At 28.7% G+C, this 17,952-nt stretch overlaps 2 protein-coding genes across 4 annotated transcripts; one reads left to right on the top strand and one right to left on the bottom strand.

Moving 5' to 3' along the window:
• The first annotated feature begins 6,580 nt into the window (after nucleotides 1-6,580).
• Nucleotides 6,581-11,029, top strand: LOC115704667 (annexin-like protein RJ4). 3 transcript variants are annotated; one of them, XM_061108552.1, is made up of 7 exons: nucleotides 6,607-6,734; nucleotides 8,264-8,293; nucleotides 8,400-8,545; nucleotides 8,719-8,937; nucleotides 9,685-9,897; nucleotides 9,994-10,083; nucleotides 10,630-11,029. In XM_061108552.1, exons 1-7 carry the CDS (start codon nucleotides 6,650-6,652, stop codon nucleotides 10,837-10,839), a joined length of 993 nt encoding a protein of 330 aa, XP_060964535.1. In that variant the 5' UTR covers nucleotides 6,607-6,649; the 3' UTR covers nucleotides 10,840-11,029. The 3 variants fall into 3 exon arrangements, with proteins under 3 accessions (XP_060964536.1, XP_060964535.1, XP_030487730.2); XM_061108553.1 differs by lacking the exon at nucleotides 8,264-8,293 and having other exon boundaries at nucleotides 6,581-6,734; XM_030631870.2 differs by lacking the exon at nucleotides 6,607-6,734 and having other exon boundaries at nucleotides 8,050-8,293.
• Nucleotides 11,030-13,616: 2,587 nt separating this feature from the next.
• Nucleotides 13,617-16,359, bottom strand: LOC115704666 (annexin D4). The gene is made up of 6 exons (XM_030631869.2): nucleotides 16,187-16,359; nucleotides 15,925-16,097; nucleotides 14,917-15,138; nucleotides 14,579-14,809; nucleotides 14,429-14,503; nucleotides 13,617-14,014 (listed from the first exon to the last, which is right to left on the bottom strand). Exons 1-6 carry the CDS (start codon nucleotides 16,230-16,232, stop codon nucleotides 13,802-13,804), a joined length of 960 nt encoding a protein of 319 aa, XP_030487729.2. The 5' UTR covers nucleotides 16,233-16,359; the 3' UTR covers nucleotides 13,617-13,801.
• Between the last annotated feature and the right edge of the window lie 1,593 nt (nucleotides 16,360-17,952).

Below are 17,952 nucleotides of genomic sequence, written 5' to 3'. Positions count from 1 at the left end.
ATGAAATGTGTTCTAACTCTATCTCCTTCAATGTACCTCCTTTTAGTTGAACGATGCAAGCAGTATTATTCATAGAGAATTGCTTGGGTTGATACTTCTTTATTGAGTGCAATCCATATGTTTCCCGAATATGCTATGCCAATGATCTCACTCACACACATTCTCTACTTGCTTCATAAAATGCAAGTATGTTAACATGATTTATAGTTGCCTCGTTAAAAACCTTGCCAGAAAAACCCAGTGGGACAAAATCTGAGCTAGGGAAAAGAGTACAATATATATTTCATATTCATAATTATTTGCAAGTTGCCTCGTTAAAAATCTTGCCAGGAAAATCCAGTGGGACAAAACCTGAGCTAAGGGAAAAAGAGTGCAACATGAATATGTCTCCCACTCATGCACATATGATCCATAATTCTTTTGGTGATAATAAATCTCATAAGATTATTGTTATCACTTTTAAAATATCACCATATATAATCTTTGATCATATATTTTCTATAACTCTTCCAGAGTATGTATGGACTTCTAAATTATAGATGAGGGGTTCGTGGAACATTAGTCTTTATCCAACTAATTGTATCATTCATGTGTGTACACAACTTTGTTCATACGAAAATTTAAAATTTCAAGTAGATATGAACATAACACATTAATGGTACTCAGGGCCGGCCCTGAAGAAATGGGGGCCTAAGACGATAAAAAATTTTGGGCCCCTTAATAAATAAATTTTAAAAAATTATATGTTACATTTCATGACATAAAAATAATAAAAAAAAATTTGAAATAAGTTCTAAAGTATCATAAAAATTAGTAGATTTGTATTTTTTAATTTACTCTATCATCCATAGTAATATTTTTATCTTGCCCAATTTCAACATACAATAAATCAAATTCATAAAAAGAAAAACTATCTAGTCTATATTTACCTATAGCTACAAAAAAATTTTAATACATACATTAGATTATAATCCATAATTATAATAAGATATTTAAAAAAAATAAATTAAAATCACTTCAAATAATATTCAAGAAAAATATTATTTATTATTATTATTATTATTATTATAGAAATTAAATATTATATCTTGATTAATAATTTTTGTACATAATATTAAAATGTAATTTTGATTGAAGTAAGATAAATAGGAAAAGAAAAACATGATAAGAAAAGTAAGAAAATAGATAAGAAAGAAAATAAAAAAAATAAATAAGCTTATAAAATATTTTTTTAAAATAATATTTATGTATTTAATTTTTTTTTAGTTTAGTTATTAAGTTATATGGGCTTGTAGTTTTTTTAGATAATTTTATTTTTTTAAAATTAACATTAAAAAGTGAAGCTCGGTGGAGTCGAACTCAGGTCCCTCAACCAACAAACCATTAACCTTATCATCCTTCACGCTTCCACTATGCTGGGCCTATTTTAGTTATATTAGATGTTAATTTTATATAATTATAGTAATTAAAAGATGAGATCTTAAAATTTTAAATGGGCCCCTAGAAAGAGTGGGCCCTAGGCACGGGCCTAGCCCGCCTATGCCTAGGGCCGGGCCTGATGGTACTACAAATTTTCATTTGTGACAATGATGGTACTCCAAGACCATATATTTATTCCATCTTGTTTTATGATCTTAATTTCCATATCAAATGATCATATGAAGTACTTCAGGACTTCAATACTAATGAACAAACTTTATACATTTAATATTTCTCGATATACAAAAGAAATAAAAGTTTGTTTTGCAATTAATCAAAAACTCTTCAAGAGTCTATCACAACGTATAATTTACGTATTTATATTGCATAGACAACCATAGGTATTTTTCAAATAATAATTTACTTACATGTCTTTATTTCATACAAAGATCTTTGTCATATAGTGCGCGCGACTTTGAATTTATATCACTTAAGACATGTATTAAATTCTTCTAGAATTTTTAGATAAGGCTTATTTCAAATTCTCACTATATTAGGAGCTCCAAATAAATAACCTTTTGTTGCAACATTTATGTGACGCTTATAAATCCTCATAAAATATATTCCAGGCTATAATCAAATCATGATTATATTTTCTCAATATTTAAGCCTTACTTCAATCAACCTCATGTCTATGCAAACTTTGTACAGCAATTCATTATGTACAAATACATATATGCAAATTTCTCATTAGAAATATTTATTTGCACACCCTACAGGTCTTACTTCACTTTATGTGAGTAAATTTGCCTGGATTGCGTCATAATATTTTGGCCAAAAATCAAAATGTATGTCGATAATTCTCGACAAATCTAATACCACGATCCTTGCTATCTCATGTTAGTTTATTGCATATGCAAACATTCAACATCTATTGTCGACAAAAATTTCATTATATGATAATTTCCTCCCATATTGACATAACTTATAGAGATCTCTTTAAATTACATATTTTCAAATATGTTTATCATTTATAGGTATCTATATAGAATCACTTCAGGGATTCAATTATGATCAAATGTGTTATGTCTAACTTCTCTTGGGAGTCTTTTCGAGTACCGTTTTCATCACGGTTATCATTTTAATACTTTATAACATTAAGGTATCTCAATGAGTACCTCTAGATTTAACAACTTCAGGACAAATCAAATGAACATTTATTAATAATTTTTACATTGTTCATTTACGCTTCAGGCGTTTTCAACTCATTCTATCTCAACTTTGAATAATATTGATTTGCAGTTGGTATATATCATTTTGAACTATATTGTTCTTATATACTTTGTGCAAGGATCATTTTTAAAAAATTATCATCATCCCAATCCGCTTCTCTCCCCCGATCGAGAGAATTTTTAAAAATTGTGATATCTAATAATATCAATATACCCGTAGGATTTCAGTATATCACAATGAATCAATATTTGTTTAAACTCATATATACTATATGACATTGAACTTTAGGTTCAATAAACTTCAGTTTCAAGTTCAATTCTTATGAACTTAATTCATTTATAAGAATGAGTCATACGTGTATAATTAGAAATACATAAATTTACACATTTTGTAAATGCATGATTATATAATCTTATCACATCGATAAGAAACTATGCAATAAAAATCTAACAATGGCTCAAGATTGTTAAGAAAATATAATTTAAATATTTTCTATGTGCAAATATATGCACATTCTTCTTTTGAGCCTTATAAATAACAATGAGAAGAATCTTCTGGTTCTTCAACAAAATTTAGTCAAATTCTTTGACAATTTATTGCATATGATTGATCATGTCAAAATAATTCAATTCATGAACTTCAGGTTCACTATAATTTGTATTTCAATGAAACTTTCACGAGGTAATGTAAAATCACTACAACATATAAGTAATCATAAAAAGTTTCATTTTTATATACACGAATAATATAATTATATTATTCTCCAAAACATATACACTCTTCAGGAGTCACTATTATGTTTATCAAACTTTATATTTCTTCAGGAATCACTATCATCAATTTAATGATGTGTACAATTTAAAGATACATGACAACTTCATCATGTTATTGTAATGGTCAAATAGATATAACCATAATATATCATTCATTTTTCCTGGTATCTTTTTAACAAGTCGTCTAATTTATTAATAGACTATTCATCGATCCTAATTATCATGACTTGATATATTATATATTTAAATGTACAACAAGTACATATAATAAGTTATTTATTATCACTTTCATAACTAGATAAAAGTTACACATCTAGGTACATACAAAGACATTTTACTGCTCAAAGTAGCAATTGTATGTAAGACTTCTTCAGGAAGCTTTTCAACTAATCATTTTGTGATTCTTTATCACTTTGATTATATTGGATCACTAACAAATATTAGTAAATTATATATCCACTTTTGGGAATATGCAAACTGAATTATATGGTAACTATATATTTACATATCATGTACCAACAATAGTTTGAAACTATTGATTTCAAGAAATAATAAAATATGTATATATTAATTTGCTTCTGGCATTACCAATATATGTGAAATCTATATTCTTTGAAATAGAATTTCATGTCTATTCATTCTCTTTAGGTAATGATATTTAAATATTCTAAATGTACAATAAGTTTGTACAATTCACATTCTATTAAATAATCAAGTATACTTTTATCTTGACTATAAGTGTGTCCGTACTACAGGTACGCGACCACTATTATTCAATTCCACACATGATATATAGATTTCATGCACTTTGATTGTGTGTGGTATCTCATCTTTTGGTTATTTCCAATTTCTTCTGGAAATATTTGAGTAGCAAACAATGCCATTGATTATTTAAAATCATTACATTCACTTCGGGGAATGACGTTGAACAAGTAGAACATTATTATAAATTTCTTAAAAATTTATTACTTGTTCATATATAAAAAGAAATTACTCAGCAATTTCTTTAACAATATTTCAAAGAATATATGAATACAATTTTTGCATAATCTCCAAGATGTATGCAAAATTTGATCTTTAATATATGTCACATGCAATAATTTTCAACATTGCAAGCAATAACAGTGTATAATAACATGACTAATACAAACAATCTTTAAAAGTAGTTGACTTCAATTCGTATCATTCTCTGCAGGGAATGATGAACAATAAATACATGTCTCATGTATTTAAATAACATTAGTCATGCTCACTGTTATTCTTATACTTTGATGTTTCAATGCAATTTTTTTAATATTCTTTTTAGGTATTCAAAACCCACTATAAAATTGCATCAATAATAATCATTTTTAATGATTCTTTAGTTGTATTCACATAAATACAATCATTTTTTTTTTTGACAAATATAAAACATTTACTTCTAGAAATGTTTGTCAAAATCTATATCGATATTAAATTACTTTTCATTGTCCTCAAAGAATACAAGAACATATATATAAATATGTATTCATCTCTTTCATTATATATCCATCAACTATATAATGGATATTACGTTTGCATAATCTTCAGGATATATGCAAGATTTTATTGAGGACGCATAATCATCAGGATATATGCAATATTTTATCGAGGATGCATAATCTTCAGGATATATGCAATATTTTATCGATGATGCATAATCTTTAAGATATATGCAATATTTTATCGAGGATACATAATCTTCAAGATATATGTATAATTTATATAAATTTTCTTTATCATATCATAGGCAAACATATATTGTAAATATTATAAATGATAAGAACATAATATGTATATATATATATGAATCAATAATAAATATATAAAAACATATACATATATATATATAATATATAGATATATATAGATAAAAAGAAAAAAGAAAACCAAAGGATTCTTGAAATTGTTTCAGTCAGATAAGTATATATATAAATATATATTTAGTGTATCGTGACTTTGAAACAATTCAAGAATTTTAACAAAATACTTACATTGGGTCTTAGGCAGAGACTCATGCTTGAAGCTTGGGTAGAGACTCGTGCTGATAACGTATTATAAAATAATAAAATAATATAAAGTAGATGAGAAGAAAGAAGAAGAAGATAAAGAGAGAAAGAGAAAGTGAATGAGAATTTCTGAGTTGTTTATTCCAATAGGGTGAACCCCTATTTATACAAATACAAGAGTAAGATATTAAGAAACTAAGAAAAAGGGAAACTAAGGAAAAGAGAAATGTTGATTACAATTCATGGTAATAAATAAAAGATTTGGACATCCACATAATTATTAATATTTATAACATATACCTTTTTCTTTTATTTTATTTATCGAAATACATCATGCATAAATAATGATATCAAATTTTTGGGTTGATTTCTGAGTACAGATTAGCCAATCCAGGTGGGGCGGGTTTTCGGCCCAAATGTGCAACCCTACCCTAGCCATAATTGGCAAAAATTCGAACAAACCTTCTTTAGATATAATGTCACCAATTTAGAGAATCAATCTTAAATCAAGCAATCTCTTTGATCACATTATTGTATCTCAGAATACTTCGAGTCGAAGCAAAACAAACCACATTAAAGGGCATGCTTTATAATGTGACCTTTAATATTTAATAAACCACAATTAAGCAATGTGTTGAACACATTATTTTTTAAGTGTACATTATATACTCATATAGTTTATTTAAATAGCTTTTTGAGGGAATATGTAGAATAGTCTTTAGTAAAAGCAAGAAATTATTAGAAAAAAGGAAAAAGAATACACTGTATAGAATAATAATAATAATAATACGCTTAGCCTACTGTATTCTGGCTTTTTTTGAAATAAATGAAAATCCAGCGAAGAAATGAAAAAAATAAAAACCAGATACCATACAATGTGACACGTGTCCACCATGCAAATAGAAAACGACAATACCCACCACACTATTTACCATGTGAAGTACTTAGTTATATATCATATAGTAATTAATTAATAATAATAGCTTGACTATAGTAAATAATTTGAATATTTATATACACAAGGGACATGTGAAGTAAGTAACGGTCCAAAGATGATGATGGTAAACGTGAAGTGGTGGCGTTAAAATCTAAGTTTATGTATTGGGTTGGGTTTGGGGTTATAAATACACACATTTTTGTGTAGTAATCTATAATATATTATTTAATTATTAATAGATTTAATTAATAATATATCAAATGGGTACTTCTTCTACTCTTATTGCTCCTCTGCACTACGATTCTGCCGTGGAAGATGCTGAAGCACTTCAAAAAGCATGTAAAGGTAATAAAATGTATCACTATATGTTTGGCACTTATATAAAAGTTTATGTAAATTTATTCAAGTTTTTGGATGTTCCTCCTTATATGTTTGGCACTTTTTTATTTTTCAATGTTGTATATAATGTGAAACGAATATTCCTATCTAAAAAATGACATGCATTGTTTTTATTTAGTTATAAGAAAGAAAAAAAAGTAGAATTTTCAAAAAAAAAAATTACTCTTTTTTTTATGTTTTAATTATAAAAATATGGTTGTAAAGTTATAAAATTACAAAAATATATTTTGTTTAGTAAAAATTAAAAAAAAAATAATTGAAAAACAACAAAAAAATTAACATCATGACAACTATATATCAACTATAAAAAAATTAAAAAAATATGTCAATTATAATATAACTATAAATAAACTATAAAACAAAAAAAAAAATTACTGTTTTTACTGAAGATTTATTTTTGTAAATAAAAAAAAATTAAAAATAAAAATGAAAATTTTTCTGTGTTGACATATTTTTTTAATTTTTTAGTCTATTATGTAAATTTTTTAAAAAAAATGTGAAGTATGTGTCTCATTAAATGACATTAAAAAAAATATATTCCCATACAAATTTACCATTACAATTTGGCTTCCCCTTTAGAAGGAAATTATTATAAACTGAAGGGGGAAACAATCTACAAATATTGCAGCGTATGTTTGTTTGTTTTTGAGGATATTATAGGAAATACAATACAGTGTCTCATTATTACATGTTGAAAAATTGGTAAAAGTACTTCAAAAAATTCAAATAATTATAGGTCACAATGACAATCAATATAGAAATATGGCCATTGAGTTGTTCGAAATGGAATTATACATCTATCATATATAGAATATATATATATATATATTTATGGAAAATTTATACCAAAGAAAAGAATGATGCTTAATTATGTGTGTGTATTTACGCTTAAATTCATACTATATACATATATGCAAATGTCGTATCCTATATATTACAAATTGCCATTTTGACAAATTTCACCTAATATTTTGGTGAATATTTAATATGTTCAATGTAAGCCAACTAATTCACACCTAAGCTAGCCCTTCTTATCTCTTTAATTGTTTTGGTAAACCTGGTGAAGAGATGTTGATTTTTAACGTATATTCCATTAATTAATTATATAATAAACTAGGTACTAAAAATTGTCCTTTACCCTAATAATAAAATAGAATAATATTATAAAGAGAAAGGCACTAGTGGTAATTAATACTTTCTTACGTATTAATATTGTTATAGCTAATTACAAAACGAAACATTTAAAAGTATTTAGTATCTCTGATACCTAATAACAATACTCTATTATAATAGGGGTACTATAGTCACTTACTACTCATCAATCCTCCCTATATAAATAAGTGAATACATATACACTCTCACTTCATACACATATATAAGAATAAATATCATACATATCTATAAACTATTTTTCTTCTCAATACACTATAATATGGCAACACTAATTGCTATGGACAATGCTTCTCCAATTGAAGACGCTGAAATTCTTCACAAAGCTTGTAAAGGTTGAACAATATTATATATATGTTTTATATGTGTATATTCATTTTATATTAATGTGAGTATTATTATTAATTTTGAAATGGGTAATATTATATATATTTATAATAGGATGGGGAACTGATGAGAAGTTGATCATTAACATATTGGGCCATAGAAATGCAACCCAAAGGAAGCAAATCAGAGAAGCTTATGAGAGGCTCTATGAAGAGGATCTTATCAAGCGCCTTGAGTCTGAGCTTTCCGGTGACTTTGAGGTTTATTATTTAATCATATTCATATTCAAAAATAAAATAAAATAATATACATTAATCTAATTGTAAAATTGTAATGAAAGAGATATAGTACTGAAAGTGCAGGCCAGGCCATATTATAAGAATGATTTATTTAATTAATTAATATACCCGTGTGATGTGAACCGTTGGATCAGAGAGCTGTGTACCGTTGGATCCTTGACCCAGTAGACCGAGATGCAGTTTTAGCCCACGTGGCGATCAAAAAGTCAGAGGTGGATTTCAAGGTTTTGATTGAAATTTCATGCATTTATTCACCTGAAGAGCTTTTGGGTGTGAGAAGAGCTTACCAGAATCGCTACAAACATTCACTTGAGGAGGATTTGGCTTCCCATACCTCTGGTGATCTCCGCAAGGTAATTACCACATTATATAAATTTATGTAATCTCTCATTTAATTTAGAGAAATATTAAAAAGTATTAGTGGTGGTAGCTCTTTTTTCTATATGTCAATATCAATATGGGTCCACCTAATTAAGTATTGAGTCCATATAGGTTAATATAATAACTTTTAGATAGTATTGTTAGCCAATCGCAAGACAATATATTTAGAAGATGCTAAGCACCACTGGTACCTAATAACAATATTTTATTAATTTATGAGCATTGCTATCGCTATTAGGCATTTGTGCTCTCTAAACATGTCGTTTTGCGATTGATTAGTAATATTCTTTAAAAATTATTACATTAAACTATATAAGCCTAATACAATCAATAACCATATTAATAAATAGAAAAGTATTAGACACTACTAACTATTAGTAATTTTTAACATTTTATATATGCAAATTAAATACATGTATGTTAACATTTTAACTAATGTGAAATAGGAATGCTCTAAAATTAATACATTTATAAAAGTTTTCAACAGCTATAGCATAGTAGACACTTTACCCCTTTGCTAACCTTTTCATGTATAGAAGTTTTCATCATGTGAAGGTTTGGTAACCTAATGTATATTCCCTACTTATTTTAGTAAATATATATAAGTTATGTATGTAAGATTTTGGGTTCAACATTTTCTTTTAATAATAATGTATTGCCTTTTGATTAATTAGTAAGTGATTTATTTATATTTTACTTTTGGTATAAAACAAAAACAGTTGTTGGTGGCTTTGGTGAGTGGTTATCGATACAATGGGGTAGAGGTGAATGCAAGGTTGGCAGATTCAGAAGCTGACATAGTTCACAAGGCAATCAAAGACAACTGCTTCAACAATGATGAACTCATTAGGATTCTTACCACAAGGAGCAAACCCCAGCTCAATGCCACCTTCAATCGTTACAGAGAAGACCACAAAACTTCTATTTCCAAGGTTTTTTTTAATCATCACATCAAAATTGTTTATGTTTTTATCATAACTTTATAATGAGATTTCAAAATGTTAATTGGTATATATATTTTTTTGCAGGATTTGTTGGGTGATTCTGGTAACAGTTTTCAGAAGGCACTTCATACCACAGTTCGTTGCATAACTGACCCCCACAAGTACTATGCAAAGGTATTCATTTCACACATAATTACTATATCCAAAGCCATCTTATTATACAATTTGGAAAATGTGTTTTATAATAATTCAAAAAATAATTAGTTTTTTTATAACTAATTAGAATTTTTACTCCTAGAATTTTGTCATGTACTAAATTATACTTTTTGAATTTTTTTAATCGTTAAAAAATTTTCTTGAAATATTTAGATTGTTGGATTTAGGAATTTTTATTTAATTTTATTCAATTTTACTAATTATATGATTATCCATGTGTTAAATTATGTTTTCTAAATTTTGATATCTACTAAATCATCTCCTTGAATTTTAACATGTACCAAATCATGTCTCCTGAACTTTCATCTTTGTTAGACTTTTTTTATTGAACAAAAATTCTTAAATCTAACAATCATAATAGTTTAGATGAAATTTTTTACAGCTTTGAAAGTTCAAAAGACATGATTTAATATATGTTAAAATTAGATGGACAAAAATTTTAATTTGCATTTTTTTATTGTGAAAGATAAAAATACAATAAGTGCTTTGTTTATATAATTATAGGTGTTGCGTGATGGGGTGAAGAAGATGGGCACTGATGAGGACTCAGTGACACGTGTGATAGTGACAAGAGCTGAAAAGGACTTGAAGGAGATCAAAGAGGTTTACTACAAGAAGAACAGTATTTCCCTTGATGATGCTATTGCCAAAGACACTTCAGGGGATTACAAAGACTTTCTCCTAGCTCTCCTTGGAAAACCAGACCATTGTTAATTAATTTCTACAAACTATATTGTTATGGCCTCTTTTTGGCTTTCCTCATTTTCTTTCGTTTTGTATTGTTGAGTCGAGATCAGTACTTTGTTGTTACTTGCTGAGTTGAGTTGAGTACTCTGTTTTTCTTTGTGGTGTTGTGTTATGGTTTTATAATAATAAACTCATTAGTGTTTCAATTTTCAATTAATGCTACTTTTTGTTATGGCTTATGTTATGGGTGAAATTTTTCATTTTTATTTTTTAGTTTATCTATATTTTATTGCAGTTTCTAATATAGTTCTTCCAAATAAAAAGTCTCTAAAGTTATGCCTAGAAAATTAGGTATTTCTCGGATGTTGTAACTTGTCCATCCTGAATGGAGTATTGTGGAATGATAGTTGAGTCTGGAAGGGGATTCCCGGATGACTATCATGTCCACTTCGGGTTTAGTCTTTAGGATAACTAGCCTTTCTCTGGAAAAGAATTCCGGACAACCAGTTATTTTTCCAAGAAAGCAGTTCTGAATAGTCAACTCCATTTGGTTCTAACCTATCCAAAAGCCTCTTTAACGAGTGTCTTTGGTTTGAGATCTCGAAAGCTCGTATATGTTTCCAGATGCACTAAGACTGATGCCGGCGTGGAGCTCTCGCTCAGAGGAGAGTTTGTTAACTTAGTTATTGTCTAACTAACTTAACAATTTTGATTTTTGCAGCCACCGACTTTAAAAAGAGGTAGATCGCCCAAGAAAGTAAGTTCGAAGAGTAAACACCATCATTCTCAATCAAGATCGAAGTCCAGAGAGAAGGAAACAAGAAAGTGTTACTTCTGTGGACAGTCTAGACACTTGCAAAGATTTTGCAAGAAGTACAAGGAGCAACAAGACTTCAACAAATCTCACAATAGAGATAGGAAGGATAAGTTGCGTCACCACAGGAAGGATTCAGTTGTAGTCACAAAAGATAGTGACTTTTCCACAGATGGAGAATTGTTCTTTATCTTAGAATCTTCAATGAATATGGAGTGGATTCTTGATTATCATCTTGTTCTTGAATGGTGAATTCAGCAGCCTCGACATTCTAGATAGGTCCAACTTTCTTGGAAATCCTAGCAGGTGCCTGCAACGGCAGCCTTGGCCTTATTCTAAGCTTCTTGGGCTTCACCTAAGCTAAGAAGCGCAGCCAACTCTTCAGGGTCCAAATAGCAAAGTCAACTTTTAGATTGGCCTTCCAGAGCTCATAAAAAACTATGTTGCCATAAGTCTTATAGTTCGAGTTGTCTCGCTGGTGAGCCAACCTTTTAATCTTGAGAACTTTCTTCTTAGCCTCTAAATTATGTTGGCCATCCAAATGAGTTTTCTTCTCAGCCTTCAATACTCTTTGAGCAGCTTCCAAAGATTGGTTTAGCTACTTGGTTCGGTCCTCAAGAGAGACATGAAACCGACCAACACCCTTCCGCTCTTCCTCGAGCTCGTGGACTCATTTAGTTTCTAAACACTAGTAGCGGTAGACTAAGGGGTCCGCCACTAATGACCTTGACATTAGCGGTGAATTTTCCCTTCGCTAATAATACATCCACTGCTAATACTCATTTTTGTTGTAGTAGCGATTCCAAGTGTGATCATTCTCTCTTCATCATATATAAATTATGTATTTTTTTTGCCTTAATTATTTATAGTTATGATATTATTATTACCACTAATGATTTTAATGAATTAAATAATTTTAAAAGCTCCCATGATGCTTCAACCTTGAAAAAATTATGAATCTTTATAGGACTTAAAATAGCTCGATATACCAAAGGCATTTTTGTCTCACATCAACCTTTCACCCTTAAAATCCTCCAAGAAGAAAAATATCTTGGCACTAAACGTGCTTCAACTCCAATAAAACCAAATCTAAAACTCAATAAAGATTCAGGTACTCTCTTAACAGATCCAATGCTCAGTACAGAATTCCAATCGGTAAGCTCACATACCTCACAATTACAAGACTCGACATTAGTTTTGCAATCAATAAACTCAGCTAATATATTCAATCTCCTAGGCAACCTCACTTGAATGTTGCTTACCCCATGCTCCAATAGCTGAAGGGCTCCCTCAGCGAAGGCCTTTTCTTCCATGTTGCTCGTCCGCAAACTTAACATTTCAAGCATTTGTAGATGCTGATTAGGGTGCTTGTCTTGACACTATAGGAGATTCATCTCTGGTTACTGCTTTTTTTAGGCAATTCCTCCCTCATCTCCTGGAAGTCCAAGAAGCAAGAAACTATTACTCAATGTACAAGTCGAGCATAGAGAATTTGCCAATATCACTTGTATATTAACATCTGTTTTCTTGTACTTCTCTTCTGTGATAACAATGTAGCAATTCACATTTAAGAAAATCTAGTATTCCACGAGTATACAAAGCATGTGGAGATTGATTGTGTTATTGAGAGAAGATCACCAATAATGACACTTTGAAGATGAATCTTGCTGATATTTTTACCAAACCCCTTCCTAGCTCATTTCAATGAAATTGTTTCTAAGATGGGTGTAAAAAAAATTACACTAAAGGGGCCTACTAAATATGGTTAGTTAGTCAGGTTAATTAGTTATTTGTTCCAACTAACTCAACTAGCTAACTTTTTACTTGCCTATATATATAATGGCTTTCCTATTGTATTTACTGAATCAATTCAATCTCATAAAACTAAAACCGAGCTGTAATTTCCCCACTAACACTCTTGCAATGGAAAAGCTTAAATTTGTGAATGATTCAATCCATCAATAATATTGAAATCGAGAAGTAGGCGCACTTTGATTAACTTATTACATTGGTAAAAGAAAAATTACAAACAGAACTGAGAAACTCTCCAAATCATAATAACTGAATAAGAATAACAATATTAGAGAGAAAACACTAATTCGAAAACCAACTTTATTAAATTCTCCAAATTATTAAGACAAACCAACTCATGAATTCTCCAAATTCTCCAAATTATCAGTGTCCCCTTTCAATCAATGCAAGTAAGAAATCCTTGTAGTTTCCCTTTGAGGTCTCACCAATTTTGGTAGAGAGATCAACACTAAGCTTCTTTTTAAACTCTTCTTTAATATCCTTCATACCATTATCAGCTCTAGTAACAATCACTCTAGTCACTGCCTTCTTCAATCTCTTATTACCATCATTATTCTGTAGTGATTGCTCCAATACCTAATTTGGGCAAGAAAAATTAATATTATTCTTTTCAGCTAATAACAAATTAAAAGTACTCAAATATATGTACACTCATTTTTAGTCAATTATTAGATGGATTAGTATTTATTTTTGTATAGATTCGATGTGTTTTCTTCAAGTGTACAAATTTGTACTTAAAAGATAATTTTGTTATGGACTGAGATCTTTGAACCCATTTTTGATAATATTTTCATCATTTTTTCAAAGAGATTATAAAACCCAAAATGATAAAGCTTGTTCCCAATTTTCCAAAACACGTTAAATTATCTCATTTGAAGTCCGAACACAAAAATTATACATAATTTATTGAGTAAGGTCAAAATAGTAAAAGAGCGATGAAAAATGGCTTGTGGCACTATAGCGCCATGTGTACATGTTTTTGTCACTTACCTTAGTGAAGTATTTTTGTGGAGCACATAGACATTGTACTGTCTCTTGGAGCCTCAAATCAGTGATACCAAAATCCTATAATTGGAGAAAAATCAGCATAAATGAATTATATAGAGACAATAAAGAAACATATATAAATAATAATTATACCTCATCCAAGTTCTTTCCATCTGAAATTTTGTTGTATTGTTCACACACTTCCTTGAGATGGAGTTTGCTTTTTGTGGTTAGTATCCTCAAGACTTGTTCATCTTCAACAAGGCTCTTCTTCTCTGTGTTATTCTTTATGACACTAGCAAGAGTTTTTGCATCGGATTTTGCATGGTCTTCCTTAACCTTTCCACCTTCATATCTATACGCACTCACTAGTGCAACCAATAGCTGTCGTTGTTCATAATAATTAATATAATATAATGTTTTTTAATTAATTAAAAACAAATTAGTATATCAATTGGGTGTGTTTAATTAATTAATTAATTAATTATTACCTTGTTTTGAGGGGTGGAGTGGAGTTTGAAAGCAACATCTTCCTCGATAGAGTGATGAAAGAGAGAATGGTAAGCTTTTCTAGCACCTAAGAGATCATCAGATGATCTACTGCATGCGACCTCAACAAGTATACCGTACGACTCAGACCCCTGTTTTATGGCCTTCTTCACCAAACGAGCATCTCTCTCCCATGGATGCATCGTCCACCAAACCACAGCATTCTATAATAATAATAATAATCAATGTTACATATTTTTTATTATATTATATTATTAATTAATATACACAGAAAAATACTAAAGGGTAGCTGACAAGCATTAAAAGAAGAAGAGACATACTAATATTAATATTGTTGCAAATTATTATTAAGTGAGATATATTTTAATTTAATAAATAATATAAAAAATTTGCTAACCACTTATAACACCGCAATAAAATTTATAAAAGCATTTCTAATAGGAATTATCTATTGGAGTAATCTTGCTAATGTGTTTAATTTTCAAGAGTAATTTTATGAGAAGATTGTTTAATATAAACAATGGTCACATACTATTTTTCTTATTTTTTTTATTATTTTTTTATTAAAAAAATTATATTTTCTTAAATAGTTATTAATTTAATGTGATGTAAGATTATAATGGGCAAATTTTAATATTGTCAACTATTGATAAATAGGTGGATGAAAAAAAATATATATTTTTAAATAATGTATGTATTTTGATAACTATAAACCCTCTAATAAGACTTCTCTAAGTTATGGTTATGAACTTATAATAATATTAGTGGCCCCACTTTCATAATAATTTTATTTTACAAAGTCAACAGAAAGATAGAAAACAAAAATTGTTTTTATTTACATAAGAACAAACTAATTATTATCATTTTAATGATACCAAACAAATCAAATATGAATCAATTAATCAAACGATTTTCATGGTTTAATTAAAAAATTTAAGAACAAAAATAAAGTTTGGATAAATAATTAAAGAGAGAGATAGAGAAATTACATTAAAACGCAAGAACTCGTTTTGAAGGTGTTTGAGATGTTGTTTTCGCCAGTGCTCCAAATTACGTTCGTTATCTTTTTCAAACAAATCACTGCTCTTCCTGAATGAACTTCCTTCTTCAGCTTTCCATTTTCCCAGATTTTCTATCAGACATTTCTCATCCACTCCAACTCCTTTTTTTTATTTACACATAAAAAAAATATTAGAATATGTATCGATTATAATAAAATTCATATATTGGAAAAATAAAAATAAAAATAACCTTTGAAAGCATCGGTGACAATTTGAACCGTGTCGGAGAGAGCCATATTGATAGTGTTTTGGAGTTAATTAAAAAAATAAGAAATAGAGATTATATTGTGAGACATTTTTCAAAACCAGCTGCGTTGCTAATTTATATGAATGGACAAGGGTATTTTCGTCACTTTCAACTTATTGTTGTTTTTTTTGTAACGACTAACAAATGTATTTAAAGACCAAAGTAATTATGAGGTTACTTTTGTAAACGGATATCCAGCAAATTCAACCTTCTGGTTCAGGAAAAGAAAACGTTAACATTTATTCCGTTAATAAATTTTACTATTTTGTCTTTAAAAATTAAATAAAGAAATAATAAATGTTCTGTTTTTCCTTTATAGGAACATTTAATTTAATTTAAATTATAAACGTATAATAATATAAATAACTGAAATCATGAAGCCAGCTTTGAATGTTTAAATGTTGAAGTTTCGAACCTGGAGAATAATAATAAATAGAATATTTCTTTCTTGTATAATATTTAGGTAATTTATAATTTTTATGAGTACTTGTTTTTTTTTTTAATTAAAGAATATTTGTTTCTCATTTTGCAAGCATTTATAAAATATTAAATGGTAACCTGTCTTAGTATTAGTATTAATGGTCAAATTACAGGATATATATATCACTGTATTAGAAGAATTGTTCGAAGTTACATCAATAATATGAAGGCTTAAGAAATTTCAATAGTCTATAGGCTTAGAACACTTTTATCTCTTTACACAATACCATATATTAGATGTTTTTTATATTTTTTTTCTATATTATTTAAATGTTATTTTTTAAAAATATATAATATCAATTAAAATAAAATAGAAAAAAGCAAAAATAATAATAAAATAAATAATAGGGGAGAGACAGGTAAAAATAAACTAAAAAATTATTAAAAAAACTAAATGAAGAACCAATTTCATCTCATTGCTACATGTAGCTACAAGTTTCTTGGTGTAATTGCATATGTAAATTACTTAAATATTTGTCCATCAGCTCCTTCATAGATAAGTGTTAATTCAAAAATTTAAACTAGAATTCTAAACCACACTCTCTCGCTAGATTGACGAGAATGAATAGAAATAGTTAAGTGATTAAGAGAGACACATCTAATTTATAGTAATTCACCACCTATATCGCAATAGTAATGGAGTTACGACTATTTCGAGTTTTTATTTTTCACGAGATAGTAATCACAGCAATAGACTAAATGTCAGAAACTCCAAACTCTAGAGAGAGAAAGTACTAGAGAGAAGCTCTGATCTTGTGGGTAGTTTTTTGAATTGCTTATGGAACTCTCTTTTTATATAGGTGAAGGAGTCCCACGAAAATAGGAAAAAAAGTACAAATTAGTTGTTTTCGACAGATGATGATGATCTAATGGTAAAAATTAGCTTCTGGTGGTGATGGCCGATTTTTGGTGCCCGACAGGTCCCGCTGCGATTTACCCGAAACTTATTTTCGTAACTCCCTTGGGGTGAATTTTGACGACGATTGCTTCAGAATTACGACTGGGGTGTGAGACATAAGTTGACTTAATAGAGAGTTTAAGTAGCTTCAAAACTCAAGTTGAATCGCATCAATCGGATAAACATTGAGTGAGTTATGGTCCTTTTACCATTGTTATTGACATCTTTCTAAAATAGCTAACCATATTAATCACCTTCTACTTCAATCTTACTTTAATTTTTTGGCCTTATCATAGTTGACGAGTTCTGATCGTCTACACTTATATTTATT

The sequence above is a fragment of the Cannabis sativa genome, chromosome 1, assembly GCF_029168945.1.
Source record: "Cannabis sativa cultivar Pink pepper isolate KNU-18-1 chromosome 1, ASM2916894v1, whole genome shotgun sequence".
Lineage (NCBI taxonomy): Eukaryota > Viridiplantae > Streptophyta > Magnoliopsida > Rosales > Cannabaceae > Cannabis > Cannabis sativa.
Note: the sequence above shows the minus strand (reverse complement) of the source record. Positions and strands in the feature narration are given on the sequence as shown.

Coding starts and splice junctions, on each gene's coding strand:
- LOC115704667 (XM_061108552.1), top strand. CDS start 6,650: ATGGGTACTTCTTCTACTCTTATTGCTCCTCTGCACTACGATTCTGCC. Junction 8,294..8,399: donor TCTTCACAAAGCTTGTAAAG/GTTGAACAATAT, acceptor TATTTATAATAG/GATGGGGAACTGATGAGAAG. Junction 9,898..9,993: donor ACAAAACTTCTATTTCCAAG/GTTTTTTTTAAT, acceptor ATTTTTTTGCAG/GATTTGTTGGGTGATTCTGG.
- LOC115704666 (XM_030631869.2), bottom strand. CDS start 16,232: ATGGCTCTCTCCGACACGGTTCAAATTGTCACCGATGCTTTCAAAG. Junction 15,139..15,924: donor ACGAGTTCTTGCGTTTTAAT/GTAATTTCTCTA, acceptor TTATTATTATAG/AATGCTGTGGTTTGGTGGAC. Junction 14,810..14,916: donor ACTCCACCCCTCAAAACAAG/GTAATAATTAAT, acceptor GAACAACGACAG/CTATTGGTTGCACTAGTGAG.